The sequence below is a fragment of the Haemaphysalis longicornis genome, unplaced genomic scaffold (genome assembly GCF_048455015.1).
Source record: "Haemaphysalis longicornis isolate Haplotype H1 unplaced genomic scaffold, Haemaphysalis longicornis Haplotype H1 scaffold_4, whole genome shotgun sequence".
Taxonomy (NCBI): domain Eukaryota; kingdom Metazoa; phylum Arthropoda; class Arachnida; order Ixodida; family Ixodidae; genus Haemaphysalis; species Haemaphysalis longicornis.
Window position 1 is genome coordinate 178,137,117 of NW_027526361.1, and position 20,439 is coordinate 178,157,555.

The following is a 20,439-nucleotide window of genomic DNA, read 5'->3' on the forward strand; positions in this document are numbered from 1 at the left end:
CGCCTAGAAGAGTGGCGCATGACTCGTGTTCCGTTTGGAGCAACATCGAGCCCCTTTATGCTCTCCGCAACGATTGGACACCACCTCAGCCAAGTTTCAGAAGACAAGAAAGAAACAGCAGAACTCTTAAAATCATCGTTCTATGTTGATGATTTGTTGACCGGAGCCGAAAGCGAAGAGGAGGCTGTACGTATCTATAAACAGAGTAACGAGATCGTGGCCGATGGAGGGATGCAACTTAAGAAGTGGTCAACTAATTCCTGTCAACTACAAATTTTATTTGACAGCAACGAGAAACAAATGTCCGCACTGAGGAAAGAGGAACCAGTCCTACCATCGAAGGATAGAAAGGTTTTCGGCATTGCCTGGGATGACGAGGATGCGCTTCATGTCAGCATGAAGTCAGCAATACCTTTGTTGAACAAAACACCAGCAACAAAGCGGATTTTGCTACAAGCAATCGCAGGAATTTTCGACCCACTCGGAGTGATATGCCCACTCGTCGTCAAGGGCAAAATGCTGTTTCAGCGACTCTGGACAGAAAAGATCAGTTGGGATTTGCCTCTGCCTCCGCACATGCAGGAAGAATGGTCGAATTGGTCGAACAATGTCCGCAAACTAGAAGACATCAGAATTCCCTGCTACCTGTTTTATGGGCATGAGAAACCACCTGGAAACTTGGAGGCACACGTTTTTTCTGATGCGAGTCCTCAAGCCTATGGCGCCGTGGCGTACCTTCGTTTTTTGAGCAACACCACATCAGCAGAGACTACGTTCTTGTTTTCGAAGTCGAGAGTAGCACCAATCCGAAAGCTGACAGTGCCCAAACTCGAACTTATGGGAACTCTCGTAGCCGCAAGAATGGGGGAATACCTGAACAAGAAGGTCTTCTACGGCACTACAACCATTTGGTACTGGACGGATTCGTCAATCTCGTTGGGATGGATAACTGGTAACAAAAAGCTGGAACCATTTGTCGCTAACCGAGTTTCCGAAATTCGTCGGACGACTGATCCCTCACAATGGAGACACTGTCCTGGCTCAAATAACCCAGCCGATCTAATCACACGAGGTTGTTCGGTTGAAGAGCTACTCGGAAACCAACTGTGGTGGAAAGGTCCTGAGTGGCTGAGACTAACTCCGAATGCATGGCCTGAGAATATTCTCAGCGTTCACCCCGACTATTCTATGCCAAACACTGTACACGTCGTACTCACCGGTTGCACACGAAGCATCGAAGCCGACGTCGTAGATATTCACAAATTCAGTGACTTTCATAAGCTGATCAGAGTAATGGCATGGGTATTACGGTTCTGTTTCAAGACACGTGAGCGTTCCAAGGGTCCGCTCACTACACGAGAACTCCAGTCAGCGGAGCGGTTTCTGATAAAACAAGAGCAAGAGAAACACTACAAGCAAGAACTCGCCGATTTAAAAACATCGAGGATTTGCAAAACTTCGCCTATCATGACGCTTCAACCATTCATTGACGAATACGGCCTGATGCGCGCCCGAAGCCGACTGTCTAATTTTCAAGTCACCGAAGAAATTAAAAACCCGGTGATATTACCTACCAAGAGCCATTTGACGGACCTAATAATTACCGCTACTCACCGTAGACTCCTGCACAGCGGGGTCCGAGACGTCCTGATAGACCTTCGGGATCGATTCTGGGTACCAAAGGCCCGTCAGCGCATCAAATCCATCATTTATAGATGCCCAACTTGTCGAAAATACAAGGCGAATCCAGGTTCTGCTTCTACACCACCGGTTCCAGCTGACAGACTTCGGAAGTCAAGTCCGTTCGACGTCGTCGGCATTGACTTTGCTGGACCACTGCTGGTTAAAGACGGAATGACAAAGACGTACATTCTTTTGGTAACTTGTGCCGTGACGAGAGCCATACACTTGGAACAAGTTTCCAGTCTAAAGACAGACTCGTTCATCTTGGCATTCAAGCGATATATAGCGAGAAGAGGAGTGCCCAGTACCATCTACTCCGACAACGGCAATACTTTTAGACGCGCCAACCGAGAGCTACAATCCCTCTTCCGAGTTTCCACTTCTCCTGAAATTCAAGACTTCTGCACTAAACAGGCGATAACTTGGAAGTTCAACGCAGAAGCTGCACCGTGGTGGGGAGGTTTTTGGGAGAGACTTGTTGGCAGCGTGAAGCGAGCCCTGCGAACTGTTCTCGGCAGAGCTTCAGTGAATGCAGAACAATTGAACACCATCCTGTGTGAAATTGAAGCGGTAGTTAACTCCCGCCCGCTTACTTTTGTGAGCAATTCCATCGGTGAGCCTGAAGTTTTGACCCCAGCTCACTTTCTCATCGGTAAGCGACTGACTGCTCTACCCACCGTTCAACTCGATCTCCTGGAACAACGTGCTACCGACATAACCAAAAAATGGTATTATGGACAGTCTCTGATGAACGCATTTTGGCTACGATGGGAGAAGGAGTATGTGCTTCAGCTTTCATCGTTTCATCATGTCCATACAAAGAATTCCGCACCTCTCAAGATTGGAGACGTCGTTCTTATAGAAGGAAGAGGCCCAAGAGGATTGTGGAAAACGGGAGTAATAGAGCAGACATTTCCTGGGCGTGACAATGCAGTTCGTGCATGCAAAGTTCGACTTTCGGTGGGACAGTTCTTGACGCGTCCCGTACAAAAGTTGTATCCCCTGGAAATCGTCAACAGCCCGGGGGAGGATGTTGTGGAAGTAGAGGATGAAGAAGGGGGCGTGCACACTATCATCATTAGTAAATAAAAGGAAGTGGAAGTGCGTTCCCAGTTCTGCCCTACCCTGGCGTCCTGGTTTCTTGCGGTTCACAACAGTGATAAAGTTTGTAAAAAAGTGATAACCTTGCAGCTGTGCGTCGTTGTGACAAGTCGAGCAGTTCTGCACGAGTTTTCAGCTCTGTGACACTGGAATGACGGGAGTAGTCTGAAAAGATGAAGCAAAGTGCGCGGTTTTGAAGTGATTCGATGTTGTTTATTATGTAAGCTTGGTAAGGGTCCCAAATGGCTGATGCATATTCGATTTTAGGCCGTAAAACTGTGACGTAAGCCAGTTTACGTAGATGCGCTGGGGCATGCTTCAAGTAATGTTTTAAAGACCTAGTGAGCGGTTAGCCGATGCAAGTATGACGTCAATGTGATGATTCCTGGATAAGTCCGAACTAAGGTTAACACCAAGGTACTTGTAATTACTAGTAAGTTCAACTGGAGTATTATTTAAAGAGTACGAGGTTGAAAGGCGAGATGCGCGTTTAGTAGAGGACATAAGCTTTGTTTTAAAATTATTCAGGCACATTAACCATTTAGAGCACCAAGAGCTTATACCATCTAGGTCAGCCTGGAGGGCCTGCTCATCTTCTTTGCACAAATCGGTTCCAAATCCCAAACTTGTGATTTGGAACCCATTCGCTTTTCTTTCCTCTCCAACTCGCTCTCTCTTCACCTCTTGCCGCTCTGTTGTCTTTTCTTCTTTCCGTAAGCCTTCAGACGATACGCTCATTCGGTTATAAGCGCAGTTGGTCAGCACGCAAGTCAGGGAGGTGGACATGCTTCAACTATACACAAAGAACTACGAAGGCAGGATTTTAACAACTGACAACGCAGCACCGGAAATACATTTTTATATCCCAATCACCGTACTGAAAAAAGCGGAACAAAGCTCAATAATATTTGTATTTGTGTTTTTTTCGAAATGAAAGGGAACATAAAATCTGTACTACGACACCTTAAAAAATGGGGTGCGATAGCTTTCTTTTCCGCTACCGTATACCCCAGTAAAGGTCCGCTCACGATGAGTGAAACGTAAAAGCAGAAAGACCACGTGGCTACATTCGCAAATTTATGTCTCAAAATGTCCCATTTTTTTCGCGATGCTTCGGTTTAGCTGGTGTCTTTTTGTTCATTTCTCTTTATCTTACTAGCTTGTTGAGTTTCTTTCCTGGGGTCTTTTCGAGCTTTTATAGCAGGAGATGTGATGTTAGCGTCGACGGGCCGTTTCTAAGATGGAGAATGTAGCACAGCTGTAGCGACGTAGTTGGAAAGATCATGGCAAAACAAAATGAAAAAGCTAAAGGGACGAAAACGAAGCACAAGCGATTAATGGCGTCGCCCTGCGAGAAAAATCATGGCGACGAGACTATTGTGTCGGTGCGATTCTAGAAGAGGAAAGCCGTCAAACAACGGGCACCTTGGCGTGCTATTCACTGATCCACGAAAAAAGGATGGGCCGGTCTTCAGATTTGGCGACCCCTAGCAGGACCCGTTTTGCTACGGGGCCTCATTATGGGAAGAGGGCGACGTAACTGCAGGCGACTTTATTGCGAAGAAATGGGGGAGGTATTGAGGCTGCCGCGACAACGCTCGATTACAACCCCGGAAGCAAAATCTACACAGCCGCAAGGAGAAACATCGACAAATGTTTCATACACTTCGCGAAAAAGACAACGCGATTTTATGTGACTTTCGAAGACAACAGTGAAGACATTCCTGCTATACTGGTAGTAAATAACGACAAGCATAACTAGGGAACAATATGCGGAACTCCTTAAATATAACAGAAGCCAATTGATCTTTTGTAGGTGAAGCAGGGTGGGAAGTGTGTTTTGCTGGTTACTGTACAATAGATTTACTTTATTGAGCTTAGTTTTCCGTCAACATGGCTCCTGAACTGTTATTTTTTTGGAAGGCGGTAATCGTTGAAGTGGCGCCGGAACTGCATGTCAACCGAGAAAAAAGACCCGCTAATTTATGCATGAAATAAACTTCGGTTAAAATAGCTGCGAGTGGATACAGTGTTACTAACAGTGCTAAATGTCAATTGGCACCTTAGATAATAAAATGAACAACAAAGCTCGGACAACTAAAATGGCTAAAACTAATGTTATGTAATAAAGAGATGCACACATTTTCGCTGACAAAGTGCTTGGTTTTGTGGCTTCAAAGAATGCTCACATTTGGAAAACAAGTGCTAAAAAACTCGCGATGACTGGGCAAGCGCGCAAGACGAGCGTCACTATCAGGTGGTTAGAAAGACAACAAAAACTTTTTTTTGCGCCACTCGATTTCCCCACAAAAAATAAAAACAAAGCGAGACAATAAAAATTCATGCATCTAATGCGCACATCCAACCTGTAAACTGTCTGCGTTATGTTTTGCTTATTCATAGAAGGGAAAATTATTCATACATGCCATGCCGCACTTCTCATAAAAAGAACGAGAAATGTGTAATGGACTTTTTACAGGAAATGATCAATAAAATAATATAAACATTTTATAATGTTAAAACTGACACCTTCTATGGAGAAGTTTACAACTCATCGCTCACCCTGAAATGAGAGCCTATCGCGATCAATCAAAAGGCCATCCTTGGAACATCCCAAAAACCACAGAGCAAGTCGTAAACGAGAGACCCATTCACTCACTCCCTCACTCACTTGCGCAGTCCCTTAATAATTTACTGTCTGATTTCCCCACTCGCTCATTCACCCACTCACTCATGCACTCACTCAATCATTCACTTTCTCGTTCTCGCACCCCCTCACTCACTCAGTACTCCTCGCTCACTCTTATTCATTTCACATGCTCTCTCTCCATCTTGCTCACTCACTCATTCATTCGCACACTCGCGCACTCACTCGCTCAATCACTCAGTCACTCAATCACTCACTCACTCATTCATTGAGTCACTCATCTACTCACGCACCCACTCACTGATTCACTTGCTCGATCGATCACTGGCTCACTCACTGACTCATTCACTGACTCACTCACTGACTCATTCACTGACTGACTCACTCCCTCACTCACTGAGGCGTTCACTCCCTCATCCACCAACTAGCAACATCATAGTCATCTGCGCACTGCCTTAGCCACTGGAGCAACCGCTAGGGGTGAACACAAATAGTAAATAGATTGATTGATTGTAGGGTTTAACGCGCCGACGCAACGCAGGCGATGAGGCGCGCCGTAGTGGAGGGCTCCGGATTAATTTTGACCACCTGGGGATCTTTATCGTGCGCCGAAATCTCGTACACACGGGCGTTTTTGCTTTTCGCCTCCTTCAGAAAAGCGGCCGCCGCGGCCGGGAATCGAACCCGCGACCTCGTGCTCAGCAGCGCAACGCCTTAGCCACTGAGCCACCGCGGCGGGTGACAAAGAGTAAATAAAATATGGTAGTCATCTATTAGAACTGAAGCCACAAATAGGAAAAAAAGAAAGCGACGTACAAAATTTTAGAAACAACAATTACGGAAACATATCTATATAATGTTTTTTTTTTAGTTGAGCTCTTATTATATTTTCACTTTTCTTCTCTATCGTACAGCAATCAAGAAAGTGCGTAGCCATTCATATCATCACGGTTCGTCAAAACTACTCAAGATAAGTTGTGAGCTGCAAAAGATTTAGGTTGCGTATATTGTAATGTATCCTACTCGTTTGTATAAAAATATTTATGGCTGTTTCTTACCAGTAGAGGACAGTCTTTTTTAAAAAATGACTTTTCGTTCAACTACCAATTTGCAGTCCGGATTTACATATCTCTATTAATGGTGATGTTTATTAAGCTGGCTGTTCTAAGTTATAATTGCTTGGGTGTACAGGATGACCTCACTTGTTAGGCCCGGTGGCCAAACAAATAAAGAAATGCGCGGCTCTAAACCTATCGAGTGAAGCAATTTTTAATCAGAAAAGCCGTTGTGTGGATGTAACGGAAAAACACTGTTTTTGTCGAAAAAATCGCCAGTCATGCCTTTTAAATTGAGCTGCAGCATTACGTACTAAGGGGAAGATGACCTTGTGTATGCTTAAGCGCCTAACGGTCTGTCATTTGTGCGTGTAAGTAAGCACCTGGCTTCGCACTGTAAAGAGTGCAAGGTACAGGGGGGGGGGGTGCAAACCCATGTTCGAAAAAACGACCGTGTTGTTTAGGCACAGGGGCAAGACAGAAAGGGAGATAATAGAAGCTTGGAATATCAGCCGGGAGGGGTCAATGTGCGTGAGTAAATCTTCAGTCAGTCTGCAAGAAGCAGAGTTGGCGTTTCTGGAACGACACGTGCGGTAATAGCATATCATGGGTTGCACTTTTATGCCGAGGGAAACTTTTATTTGATAATCTATGTATATGTCTTAATCAATGAATTATGTATAAGCCTTAATCAGTGAATTGTGTCGGTTGGTCGCCCTATATGTTTCTGTTTCCTAATAAATGTTGCCAGTTGCTAGTAGCGCGTCGTCCTGTGTATTTCTCTTCTTAGTCTACGTCTTTCCCCGCCTGTTTTCGAGATATAATACTGGTTTGAAAGAACGACTTAATGAGACATGCAATCGATATAAAAAGGCCGCGTGTGCCGGTGCATAGTACCGGTGACCACAAATGAGGAATATTTACTGTTAGCCGAGTTTTCTCAGCATTTGCAGTCCTGATTTGTCTCAGAGAAGGCTTCGCATTACCTTTTGTACTAGGAATGTGCTCTTGCAGCAAGTCGGCCGGGTCAGAAATTCCTGCGCATCCTTATGTGCACAGAAATCCAGCAAAACATTATAAATTCTTATACCATCGTATTCATATGCCCCTGCAGAAACGGGGCAGTGCCCGTTTTGGATTTCTTCTGGAGTTAAGTGGTAATTTTGTATCAAACGAAATCGTTGTCCACAACCTTTATTCTATTGTGGTGCACTGTTGCGCATGACGTAATGACATGTAGAAGTTACAGACACTTCAAAACGTATTCTGTAGCGTCGCGTCGTAAGTCCTCGGAGTTGCATTATGATGAATGTTGACGCGGTTTTCGCGGTAAACCTTACTTCATATCAAAGCCTCCCCCCCCCCTTTCCTTCTGATTAACAAAGATATGAACGTGGCCTTCAGCAGCCACTTGGCGTGTCTTTGATAAGAAGAAAAAGGGAAGATTTTAGGACCCTTCCCCCGCGCCAATTTCTTTCTGTTCACATCCTCGTCGCCATTCACTCGTTCAACAGGGAAACATTTATGTCGGCTTAGAAAAAAAAGAAAACGTGACAGAAACTGGGCGCCTTTGACGACTCTGATAATCTATATTTAAACACTATAGCGCTCAACTTGACAACGTCATTGATGTCAAGGGATAAGATACGCACAAAATTTTAAATAATTGAGCGATCGGGAATGTGCAAATATTTTTGTGTGCTAATGAGCACGTCGGGTCCCCGTTCCCCCTTTAACCCACCTGCCTTCGTACTCCTTTTTTACGCATCATCGTTTTGTGTCGCGGAAGGGCGCTTATCAAGTGACTAATTACGCCGCAGTGGCCATTAATCTTGTTACGCGATGGCAGCCGCGTCAACCGCTTCCAGCATTAGCGCCGCGACCTGTTTAGGTTTTTATATGGTGCTTGGAGTTGTCCCCCCAACGCTTCGACGTGTGATTTCTATTCTGAAATGGCGGTAATAAGAAAATAATAGCACCAATTTTCGACGTTGGTAAAACTGCAGACGCGCTTTCTTAATACACTATCCGTAAAGCAGAAACTACATGCGACTCGTGGACCATATTACAGAGGTTTAGCTGACCGTTCTCGACGGTCCGCTCCCGTATCGGTGGCCCGATCAGCACAACCGGAGCCAATGCCGTTCGCGGCCAAGCGCGCCACGCATGCGCAGAGCGAACCGTAAAAACAGTCAGCTAAAACTCGCTATTTTTTTTACTTTTAATTAGTTCCCGCAAGAGCCTATCTATGCAGCACCCCGAATCGTAAGAGTACACTAGACGCGTAGTCGTAGAGATGAAAACAAAAAGACGCAATGGAGATTATCCGGCGTATGTCAGGTGTTCACGGCGTCATGTTCTTAGCACCATGGATAACAAAGCGAGCGGCAGTACGGTCGCACAAGATGCGCTCAAATAACTCCCAGTCCCACCGTTCGTCCTTATTTATGTACAGCTCAAGCCAGGAATACAATATCCTCAGCAAAGCTTTTCTATACTCCTCCGGGCAATACAGCCCAAGAAACTTTGGCTGCTTTAAAGACTGCTCCAATACACTCCCCCTTCGCGCCAGTTCTCTCCTTCGGGCCGGTGTCGTTGCCGTTGATCGTCAAAACGCTGGCCGTAGAAACTACGCGAGTATATGCTTTTCTGTCCACGTTTTAGCTGTGACTCGTCTACGTAGAGTTTTGAGCCTATGTCCTGCGAGTTGAACGCAAAAGAACATAAAGCGGCGATTTTTATATTGTTTCAATATTGTTTTTAATGTGTAGTCATGGTAAGAAACTTCAGATTAACAATAGCTACCTGCGTGCGCGTACATCGAAAACTTTGCAGGAACAACGTTAAATGGCACTCGTTTTCAGTGCTCCGGGAACTTCCATTTTAATTACTACCTGTCTAAAATAGAATTTCAAAAAGGATGACAGACATTCCAAGACACAGGTGTGGCCACGCACGACGCGTGAAAACTCAACGCAGTCTGAGCTTTCCTCTAAGGCTAGTCTGAAGTCGCACCATGCGTACACGTAAATATGTGCAGAAGCAGGCTGAAAATGATGCACATTTTTTTATAGTTCTTTTTGGATGTCTTGATTCATTATCCTTGAAGGTACGTTAGCGCAAACGAAAATATGGCTGCTATTTTACTCGCGCCAGACTTTCTTCACTGGAACGCGTCCAAAAAGCCAAGGCACTTTCGAAGTGGCACTCAAATGTGTTAGCTGTGTAGCTACACTGACAAAATTTTGCAAACAGCATAATTTAACAAAGCGCGACTATGATCACGAAAACACTGGGAACCAAATAGGAGAAGGCGGCCATTGTACATATTCTACCCCGTTTGCAAATTGTATACCCCGACAACTCCAAAGTAGCAAATTTCACTTTGTCGTTTTGTAGAGCTGACCTTCAATGGTGTGCTTGTGCCTTTTAGTGACTCTCGCCGTAGCAGTCAGTACTGCCCAGCAGCCAGGACCCATAACTATGTTAAACAAAACCAGGGCGTGCTTGCTGTAAGCCCAATAAGACAGTTTTATTCGAAGTCTAATCTTATTGCCAGTCTTATTCGGGGTCTTATATTCCCTAGGCAAGAAGACGCTTTCCGGAAATTTATGAGACAGGGAATGATACTCTAAAGATTGGGATAAGACTGGGAATAAGCCTGCTCCGAGCAGTCTTATTCACAGTCTTATGCTGATGTGGTCGGTGATTTTATTATTAAGATCGACCTCCATACCGTGAAAACCGAGTGCAGAAGCCATAATAGAAGCAAACAATGCCTAGCGGTGGCCGCTTGACCTCTGCTTCATAACAAATAAATGCCTGTTCCGCGGAGATCGATGCCGTTGAAAACGCCGTTTGTAGAGAGGGTGAAAGGGTCAGGAAAAATGGCAGCAGCTCCACTCCGTGGATGATGGCGAGGGTGCGGAGTACAGGGACTCGAATGGACATCCAAGTTGCGCCCCGAGTGACATCCTATTTGCACCCCGACCGTAAGTCAATTTGAGCCGTGACTTGCACCTTGATTATTCCCTAAATGAAACTGCAACTCACCGCTCAAGTTCGCTTGATTTTCGCTTGATGTTGGTGTGCTCATGGTTGGACGCCGACGGACAGTGAGTGGTCCTAAGGTACTCCGCACCGTTACAGGCGATGGAGTAAGCGTTTTTACTCTTGGGTACTAACTCACGGTCGTAGCCCAATGGGTACGACGACTGACAATAACTCTGTCTGGACCCGCCGCGGTGGATCAGTGGCTAAGGCGTTGCGCTGCTGAGCACGAGGTCGCGGGTTCGATTGCCGGCCGCGGCGGCCGCTTTTCTGATGGAAGCGAAAAGCGAAAACGCCCGTGTGTTCGAGATTTCGGCGCACGTTAAAGAGCCCCAGGTGGTCACAATTAATCCGGAGGCCTCCACTAGGGCGCGCCTCATCGCCTGTGTTCCGTCGGCGCGTTAAACACCATAATCAATCAACTCAGTCTGGTCTACCAGACACACACTCTAGTCCTACCGGTCACTGTGTGATTTTTTGCGATTGTAAATGCTATGGGCGGGGACGCGGATGGACATTGTGCGGTCCTAAGGTACTCCGCACCTAAAACAGCCGCCGGTAGCCGCAAAATCTACCTACTTTGATGTGGAAGCCACTACCGCAGTCAACAACCGTTTTCCACTTGAACGTCTGCGTGAGATTGTTTTTCCCGGGTAGCGCGGCTTGTTTTCTTCTTCACGTCAAACGAAGATGGACAGGAATGATCGTCTGCGATCCGTTATTTGTCCCTAGCAGACATCGGGCGGCCGAGCGCGCGGTGCGAATATGTCATGGTCTGCGATGTTGGCTGTCGCCGCAGTGGCCACGAAAAGGCGGCACGGAAATGGCAAAAAAAAATGCAGTTTTTATAAAAGTTTTCCAATTACCTTAGAAACAACAAATAGGCGTTCGCAATAGAACTGTAATGTTCAATACACAAAAGCAGAACTTTAGCAGCGTGCAGTACTTCTAGTGGTGGTGAAAAACATTTATTAAAACTATGTACAAGTGAAAGATACGGGCGGCCTTAAGGGCCGACCCTTTACAAATTCCAGGGGGAGTCCCTAATCCGGGACCCCTGTGGCTTCCGCGGTGGCGCGCGCCCTGGCCACGAGGGCTCTTTGGCCCTCCAAGGTCGAGCAGCGTAGCAGGGCAGCCTCCCAGCTCTCACGGGTAGGGATGGAAGGGTACCCGTGCGCGTTAAATAAAATAGGCTTTTCAAAGAGAAACTGCGCAGTCTCCGCGTCTCTGCACCAGTTTCTTCGGAAGTGTGCCTTTAAGAAGCTGTATTGTTTGGGTTGGTACTTTGATTGCGCATGCTGCGTCAGAAATAGGAATCTTTTATGCGTAAAAGCATGCATGATATCAACATTCGGCTATATTCTACAGCGCGATTGTTCACAGCTGCAGCCCTCGGTAAGCAAGCTGCCGCCTAGGCAACGCGTTATTGCAATCGTGCCTCCGTTCCGGTCGGCGTGAGCCGCTGGAGTGCTCTTTGCATCCGAGTCTGTGACGATGAACCTGAACCAATTCGCAAGTGTCCAATTCAAGTGGAAATGAAATGCCCGAGTCGTGTTGCGACAACGTCAGATAACGTGGATGCTTTTCGAGACAGCCCAGGGGGTTTCTGGGCCCATGCTTTGTAGCAGACGATCTTTGTTTATGATTTTGTTTACGCGGCCTGGCGACCGAAGCCTTGCAGCCCACCGCGTGAGTTTGCCTACCAAGCATGGCGGATCATGGTAACGTATTTGTGACACGGCCATATGCCCCGCCTGGTGGTCAACATTTCTTGAAATTGTCCAATCAGGGTTCGAAATAAACGCTTGCCGAACGGCGACGACAGAAACAAGCAGTTTGCGGCGTATTCCCCGCTTTTTCTTAGAGGCCTCTCTCGTGCTCGTCTAGGTACCGGCTGTCCTTGTAGCGTTCAATAAGACCGCTCTGTAGCCTGGCCTGAGTGCTTTCGAGCAAGCGCACTAGTTCGCATCTGTGACAAGTGTGTGGCGCCCCCCGACCCTAATCTTCGTTACCGCTAAGTTCGGTGGCCCCACCAGGCTCGGTGGGCAACATTGTGTGTGGCTGGCGAATAAACACCGACGAGGATACCCTCTCGCGGTGCGTCACCGTCACCACCAGCACGCTGCGGGTCGTCACTCGGCTGGAGGGTACCGCAACCCTCCCACGTTCACGAATGCGGGCCGAATCGTGACACTGGCGACGAGGGAAGAAGCCCACGGACCAGCCGAAGCCACCGGGAGTTCCGACACACCACCCCCGCACGCCGGCCGCCATAACGCCATGCCGCTGTACGGGAGGCTTGAACCGTTCGAGGGGGAAGGGTCCGCCTGGCCTGTCTACAAGGAACAATTCATGTGTTTTTCAGGGCAAACGACACACACGAGGTAAAACAGCGGGACATTTTCCTGGCCAGCTGCGGGACCCGCGTCTTCGATCTCCTGCTCTACCTCGTCAAGCCGGCCACGCCGCATGACATGTACCTGGGTGAGCTACTCGCAACGCTACGCTCGCAATTCAGCCAGGCCCCGTCCACGTTAATGGAGCGCTTCCGCTTCAACAAGCGGAGCTGCCCGGGCAGTTCATCGCAGCGCTGCGAGGGTTAGCGAGCGGCTGCGCCTACGCGGACCAGCTTGACTCGCTTCTCCAGGACCGTTTCGTCTGCGGCATTAACGACCCCGCCATGCACACGCGACTCCTGGAGCTTCCCGACCCCTCGCTGGTCGACACCGTCAAGGCAGCGCAAGCAATGGATGCTGCGGCAAAGGACGTGGGTGAGAGGGCACGTGCGGCCTGCTCGCCGTCGACGGCAGTGGAGGTGAACAAGATGGCGACACGGCATGGCGGGTGCCGTGTCGCCTGCCTCCTGGCCCAGGAGGCTAGTTTCCGGTCCAATACAAAAATATACATACAAATGAGTCGCAGGTATCTACCAAGGTTCGAAAATAAAGAAAATGAACAAAATAGGCAAAGAATAGAATGAAACACAAAGCAGTATAAACATCCACTATAATTACAATCGCATCATTAAACCACATTCTGTTTATCCAAGTAGAACATCTTGCAAGACAATTTGAAGTTCCTCGCAGTTTTCACTTGAATAGGTACATCGTTGCACACTTTGGCATCGTAGAATTCAATAAGCCTTTCGCCATAAACGTTATGACACATTGGCAACTGAAGTTGGCGTTGGATGCTTGCCTAGTGCTCCGAACAGGGATAGAAAAACGTGCTAAGGTTATAGGAAAGTTATGGTTTATAATTGTGTTTTCTCAAAGATATATTTTGTATTCCTGAATATTTGAAAAAGAAAGTACACGAAATTTCTTTAAAATTGTATTGACAGGATGGTTGAATGCAGAAAAGGATATTATTCTTAGTGCTCGTCGTTGTAATCGATATAACGGCGTAAAATATGTTTCATAGGTAAGCCCCCAGGCTTCCGTACAATAAATAATGTGGCACTGAATTAAAGTGAAGTATAAAGATCGTAACATACTACATAGGAAGACAGACCGCGCTTTGGTTAACGTGAAACAACTAAACGCAAGTTTTTTACACACCTTTTGGATTTGTTCTTTCCATTGTAGGTGTGAATCAAAGACAACACCCAGATATTTGAAGGAGGTTACATGCTGAATTGGTTTGTCGTTTATACAGGGTGATCAAAGTTAAGTCGACAGGTTTTTTTTTAAATTAGATGCTTAGTTGTACGTGAAGACCACCTCTGCTGTAAGGCTACGCGCCCAGGGGGACACAGAATGACGTGATAAATATTGATGTCGGTGGCTTAATTAACTAAAATTGCATAATTAACTTTTTGTGACTGCAGTAAACAGACATGTTTATATTGAAAAGTTGGGCGCAATGGTGTTTCTACACAGTTTCATTTGGCAGAATTTTTGTAGCGCATCTGTAATTCGAGATATCGAATTGCGAAATTTAATTGCTGTTTGCGTGATTACGCATGCAAGGCGGTGGCAGCCGGCGCAAAGCTCCTCCCTTTCGTGACGTACCTGCTGCGTACGAAGTTTAGTTTGACGACGGGGTGGAGGCATAGGCAAATGTGATAACTGACACCGCTTGCGTAATCGCAAGCTGCAGTTCTTCGAACCGCTATCAAAACACGGAACCGATCGGCATGTCTTGATGGTAGCAACTGCAATACCGAGATAAGGGATCCAGCGCTGAAGGCGGTGTGGGGGAGAAGGAGGAGGCTTTGCGCATGCGTGATGGTATCTAGATGAGCGGTCACATCGCTAACTTGGGATAGGCAAAATAAATTCAGTGTTCAATTCTCAACATTGAAATCTTTATTGAAATCAACAAAGGTATTGCCTACGCTAATGAATTCTTTGCTGTGGCATTGGGACAAGAATGAAGAGGCGGATGAGCAATAAACTATTTACATGAGCTATTTACAGTAGTTGTTCCAGCGCTAATGAGTCCAGCTGACAGCCCGAGACAAAATTACGTCGTAGTTTTTTGTCGATCAACCATTCGCGTCATCGAAGTGGCCAGCTAATATTGGTGTAGCACTATTTAAAAGTCGTTGTTCTCACCCACCACTGCCGGGTCTTTATGGAAACCTATTAATGTATCAGTGCTTTAAATAATGTTCGAAGTGCTTCCCTTCGACAGCAATGCAAAACTTAAACCGCTCTCGCACTGACTGGGTAACTCTGCGCAGTACTTCTGGTCGGATGCTCGCACAGGCAGATGTTATCCTGTTCTTCATATCGTTGATGTCAATTGGCTCCGTTGCGAACACTTGATGTTTCACGTAGCCCCAAAGAAAAAAGTCGAGCGGAGAAAGGTCAGGGGATCTTGGTGGCCAAAACATCGCTCCTCCGCGCCCAATCCACTGTCCTGAAAAATGGCGGTCCAACCATCTTTTTGCAGAGGTGGAGAAATGCGGTGGAGCTCCGTCATGCTGGAACCATACCTTTCGCAAGTCACTTAAGGAAAGATCGCAGGCAAAGTTGTCGACGACAATACTAAGAATTTCTTGGGTGTACTTTTTGCTGTCGAGGTTGCCCTCAAAAAAGTAGGGTCCAATAATCCTGTCTCCTAGTATGCCACACCACACATTCACACTCCAGCGAACTTGGTGCTTGTGTTGTCGCAGCCAGTGTGGGTTCTGTTGTGACCAATAATGGGCGTTGTGAACATTTACGGTGCCATTCCGGCAAAAGCGAGCCTCGTCTGTCCACATTACTCTTTGTAGGAAGTCACTCTCTTCTTCAATTTTGATGAGGCCCCAATTGCAGAAGTCCAGCCGCCTTTCGAAGTCTGCCTCACTTAGGTCCTGGTGAAGGCAAACATGGTACGGATGCAACCCATGCTTTTTGAGCACTCTTGCGACTGTTCCGAAGCTGCGTCCTGACTCGTTGGCAATCTGTCGGATGCTGATTTCTGGCATAGACGTTACACACGCGAGAACATCAATTGCGAAATCTTCATTGATGACGGTGTCACTCTTCTGACGCTGACGGTGGACAGAGCCTGTTGTGCAAAATCGCCGGAACGTGGTTATAAACGTTGACCTAGACGGAAGTGGACGGTGTGGGTACCGAGCCCCGTACAGCCGCGCCGCTAACAGGGCGTTTCCATCCGTCTTGGCCATTGCAAGTACCACGTCAACTTTTGTTTCTGTTGAATACCTTGTGCCGGTGGAAGCAGCCATTGCAACATAGCGGGTCTCAACGCTTTTCTTGATTGTCGTTCGACGGGCAGCGCTAATAAAGCATCAGGCCACGGTCAAGAAGCTAACACTCTGACAAGATAATTTCCCACAGCGGTTTCAAACCGCACTGAAAATGTGCCGTAAAATTATCTTCCGCTCCCAGCTGTAACCCGGTAAAGGTCACTGCGCATGTCACACCACACTGCTGTTCTTTGACTTCAAAAGCCAAGACGATAAAAGCAATAAGTGTGCCCCTTATCGCTTTTGCCTATGCCTCCACCCCGTTGTCAAACTAAACTTCGTACGCAGCAGGTACGTCGCGAAAGGGAGGAGCTTTGCGCCGGCTGCCACCGCCTTGCATGCGTAATCACGCAAACGGCAATTAAATTTCGCAATTCGATATCTCGAATTAGAGATGCGCTAGAAAAATTCTGCCAAATGAAACTGTGTAGAAACACGATTGCGCCCAACTTTTCAATATAAACATGTTGGTTTTCTGCAGTCACTAAAAAGTTAATTATGCAATTTTAGTTAATTAAGCCACCGACATCAATATTTACCACCTCAATCTGTGTCCCCCTGGGTACGTAACCTTACAGCAGAGGTGTTCTTCTCGTACACCTCAGCGGCTAATTTATAAAAAACCTGTCGACTTCACTTTGATCACCCTGTATACACACTAAAAGAACTATTATAAATTACTTTTCTCCTCGAGTGAAAGATGACAGATTTAGTCTTGTCAGTATTTATGGCTAACTTACTTTTCAAAAACCATGAGTAGATACTGTGCATTTCAGTTAGTTTGGTATCTTGCATTTCAGATAGAGCATCACCACAAAATATAATTGCGGTGTCATCCGCATACATTAGTATTGTGGAGTTCTGTATTGCGAGCGGGAGATCATTTACATACAAGGAAAATAAAATAGGACCTAAAACTGATCCTTCCGGAACACCACATGTTAAGTCACTGTATGAAGAATGGTGATTATCGATTACCACTTTCTGTTTTCTAGATGAAAGATAGCTCGCAAAGAATTTAAGGGAGTTGCCAATTATACCATAATTTTTCAGTTTATTTATTAGAATTGAATGATTAACCGAGTCAAAAGCTTTCTTAATTTCCAAAAACACTCCTATTGCCAACTGATTTTTGTGAAGAGCGCTGTTTATAACTTGAGCAAGTGTTACAACGGCCGAGGACGTAGTCCTGTTGGGAACAAACCCATGCTGCTTCGGGCAAATTATGTTATTTTCCTGGAGGTATTTCTTAAGCTGTATATATAAATTTCTCGAAAATGGTATTAATTACGCTTAACACAGATATTGGTCTGTAACTATTTGGATTGTTCGGATCTCCAGTCTTATAAACTGGAACAACTTGTGAAATTTTAAGTACATTTGGATAAGAACCGGAGTTAATTGCATGATTAATTATATGATGAAGGGGAACAGACAGAATGTCAATGTTTTGCTTCACTACTTTCGCTTGTATTGCGTCATAACCGACAGCTTTATTCTCCGATAGCTGGTTTACGACATTTATTATATCTCCCGGCGTTACTGTGCTAATATTGAAACCATTATTGGTCATTGGAAAATCTTGAGCTTCGTCTGCGATAGGTCTGGTGCTAGGACTTTTACCTATGTAAAATTGCTAGCAACGGACCACCTTCGGACAGCCGCTCCACCAACGGACAGCCGCTCCACCTTCTGCTTCGAGATGGACAGCAGTGGGCCTGGAAGAAGGAGCAGGACTTGGCCTTCCAGGACAGCAAGGAGCTCATCACCAAGGCTCTGGTGCTGGTGCTGGTGCAAGGCTCTGGTGCTGGAGCCTGTCGTCCTGAGCGTAGATGCGTCGCCGTATGGGGTGGGAACCGTCCTGGCCCACCGGGAGAAGAATTGCCAGGAACGCCTTGTTTCGTTTGCGTCCCGTCGGCTTCATGTTGCAGAGAATACGCAGAGCCAGCTAGACAAGGAAGGCCGTGGCCTCATGTTCGGGGTCGAGCGCTTTCACCAGTACCTGTAGGGCCGGAAGTTCGAGGTGGTCACGGACCACAAGCCGCTGCTGGGACTGCTGGGGCCGGACAAGGCGGTTCCAGCGCAGGCATCACCCCGAGTGGTGCGCTGGACCGTGAGGCTTGCGGCCTACAGATACAGGATGGTCTACCGTCCCGGAAAGGACCTGGCACCTGCTGATGCCCTGCGCCGGCTGCCCCTGCCGGAGGTGCCTGCTGCAATTCCTGAGCCTGCCGAAGTGTTCATGCTGGAGCACTCTTACCCGGAGGTACTGGCCAAATCGGCAGTGTCGCAGGCGCCAGCCTGGACCCAGTCCTGTCACAGGTGGTTTAGGTGGTGCCCCGAGTGGAGGAGTTGGCAGAGCGGACGTACAGCCACAAGGCGGCGGAGCTGAACCTGCAGCAGGACTGCGTGCTGTGGGGTTCCTGGGTGGTGATTCCACAGAGCCTGTGGTCCAGGATCCTGCAGTTGCTGCACGCGGGTCATCCAGGCATGGAGAAGACCAGGAAGGTGGCCCGGTCCCACGTTTGGTAACCTGGCCTGTACCAAGACATTGCTCGCATAGTACAGAGCTGCCAAGTCTGCCAGGAGAACCAGCGAACCTCGCGTCATGTGGAGATCCCCCCTGGTCGTTTCCGATGAGACCCTGGTCCCGCCTACACGTGGATTTTGGGGGCCCTTTCAAGGGCAACTACTTCCTGGTTGTGGTGAATGCCTTCTCCTAGCGGGTGGAGGTCCAACAATCACCACTCCATCGGCAGGAGGAAGCATTGCGGCGCTGCGGCAAGTCTTCGTAGCCCAGGGATTCATCGTGTCCGAAAATGAACTCGCCTTCACCAGCGTCATCGTGTTGTCATCGTGTCCGAAAATGAACCCGCCTTCGCCAGCGAGGAGTATCTGGCCTGGCTGACGAAGAACGGAATCCACCGAATGTAGGTTCCGCCGTACCACCCTGCATCAAATGGTGCTACCGAGCGGGTGGTGCAAACTGTGAAGGTCAAGCTGAAGAAGAGCAAGGCTGGGGATTTCTGGGCGCAGGTCGCCCGGGTCCTGTTCTAGTAGGGGCCACATCCCACGGCGCCACGGGCCGTGCTCCCTGCGAGCTCCTGTTGGGCCAGATGGCGAATACACCGCTGGACGTGTTGCATCCAGACCTCCGGTCCACAGCGCTCCTGAAGCAGCTGAAGCAGAAGCTGGCTGCTGACCGAGGTGGTCGCCCTAGGTCTTTTCCGAAGTCTGGGGCTTCGGTCTTCGCCAGGAACTTCAGGCCTGGTCCACCCTGGTCTGCCGAGCATGTGGTCTCTCCAGCCAGTGCGTAATCACTAGAGACCGGATTTTAGGCAAATGCCTATTTTTTTCCTTGCGTTCCTATCGCCCCATTTCGATATATGAGCACGAATTGGAGGTCAAGGATGGCTTTTATAGTGGTTTTATAGTGCCTATAAATGCCTATTTTGGGTGTTGGTGCATAAACTCCGATAAATGCCTATAAATGCCTTGTTTCTCAAATTGGCGCCTAAATCAGCACTTGTAGCATCAAGCTTCGCGTTCCAGTGCAATTTGATACCTTTATTCATTCTACCTGGAAATATTTACTGTTCTGAATTCTATGGGTTTCAACCTGGTCGTCTTTTTAACCCCCCCCCCTTCTTTTGCACCGGTGCAACCGGAGCGGCGGCTTCTGCATGCTTTACGGGTGGCTTTCCCGCAGGCCTTGGCGGTGGACGCACAACTCTACTCCCCAGGAGAACTATGATACCGTCAGGGGCAAAGAAAGTGATGGGGAAAAATTACGCCCACCTCTCCTCGCGGGAACCCTGGTGTGATGCAACGCATCTGGGTGGTTCCATTGGTGTTTCCGTTGGGTTGATTCTCTAAAGGAACCGTCGCATCAAGCAATCGTCGAGTACTGCGAGAGAGTGCAAACGGAGCACGGACGACCGTCGACTGAGACCGCGTTCTCTATCGGAGAGAGGAGAGGAGGAGAGTGGAGGAGAGACGTACCTGTGCCGACGCCGCCGCCGCCGCTGTTAGGCGAGAGCGTTCGCTATCGGAGAAAGGAGAGGAGGAGAGTGGAGGAGAGACGGACGCCGCCGCCGGACAGACGCAGGAGTAACATAGCCCCGAGTAAGAGATGCGTTGCATCTAAAATAACTGTGACGTACACGCCCTTATCTTGTTTGTAATTTACTAGTTGAAAG

The 20,439-nt window shown here is 47.7% G+C and overlaps 1 protein-coding gene across 1 annotated transcript; it reads left to right on the forward strand.

Annotated features, from left to right (window-relative positions):
• The first annotated feature begins 13,282 nt into the window (after positions 1-13,282).
• LOC144180119 (uncharacterized) lies at positions 13,283-19,297 on the forward strand. Its single transcript, XM_077708513.1, has 4 exons — positions 13,283-13,411; positions 18,249-18,506; positions 18,572-18,763; positions 19,175-19,297. Exons 1-4 carry the CDS (start codon positions 13,283-13,285, stop codon positions 19,295-19,297), a joined length of 702 nt encoding a protein of 233 aa, XP_077564639.1.
• The last annotated feature ends 1,142 nt before the right edge of the window (positions 19,298-20,439 follow it).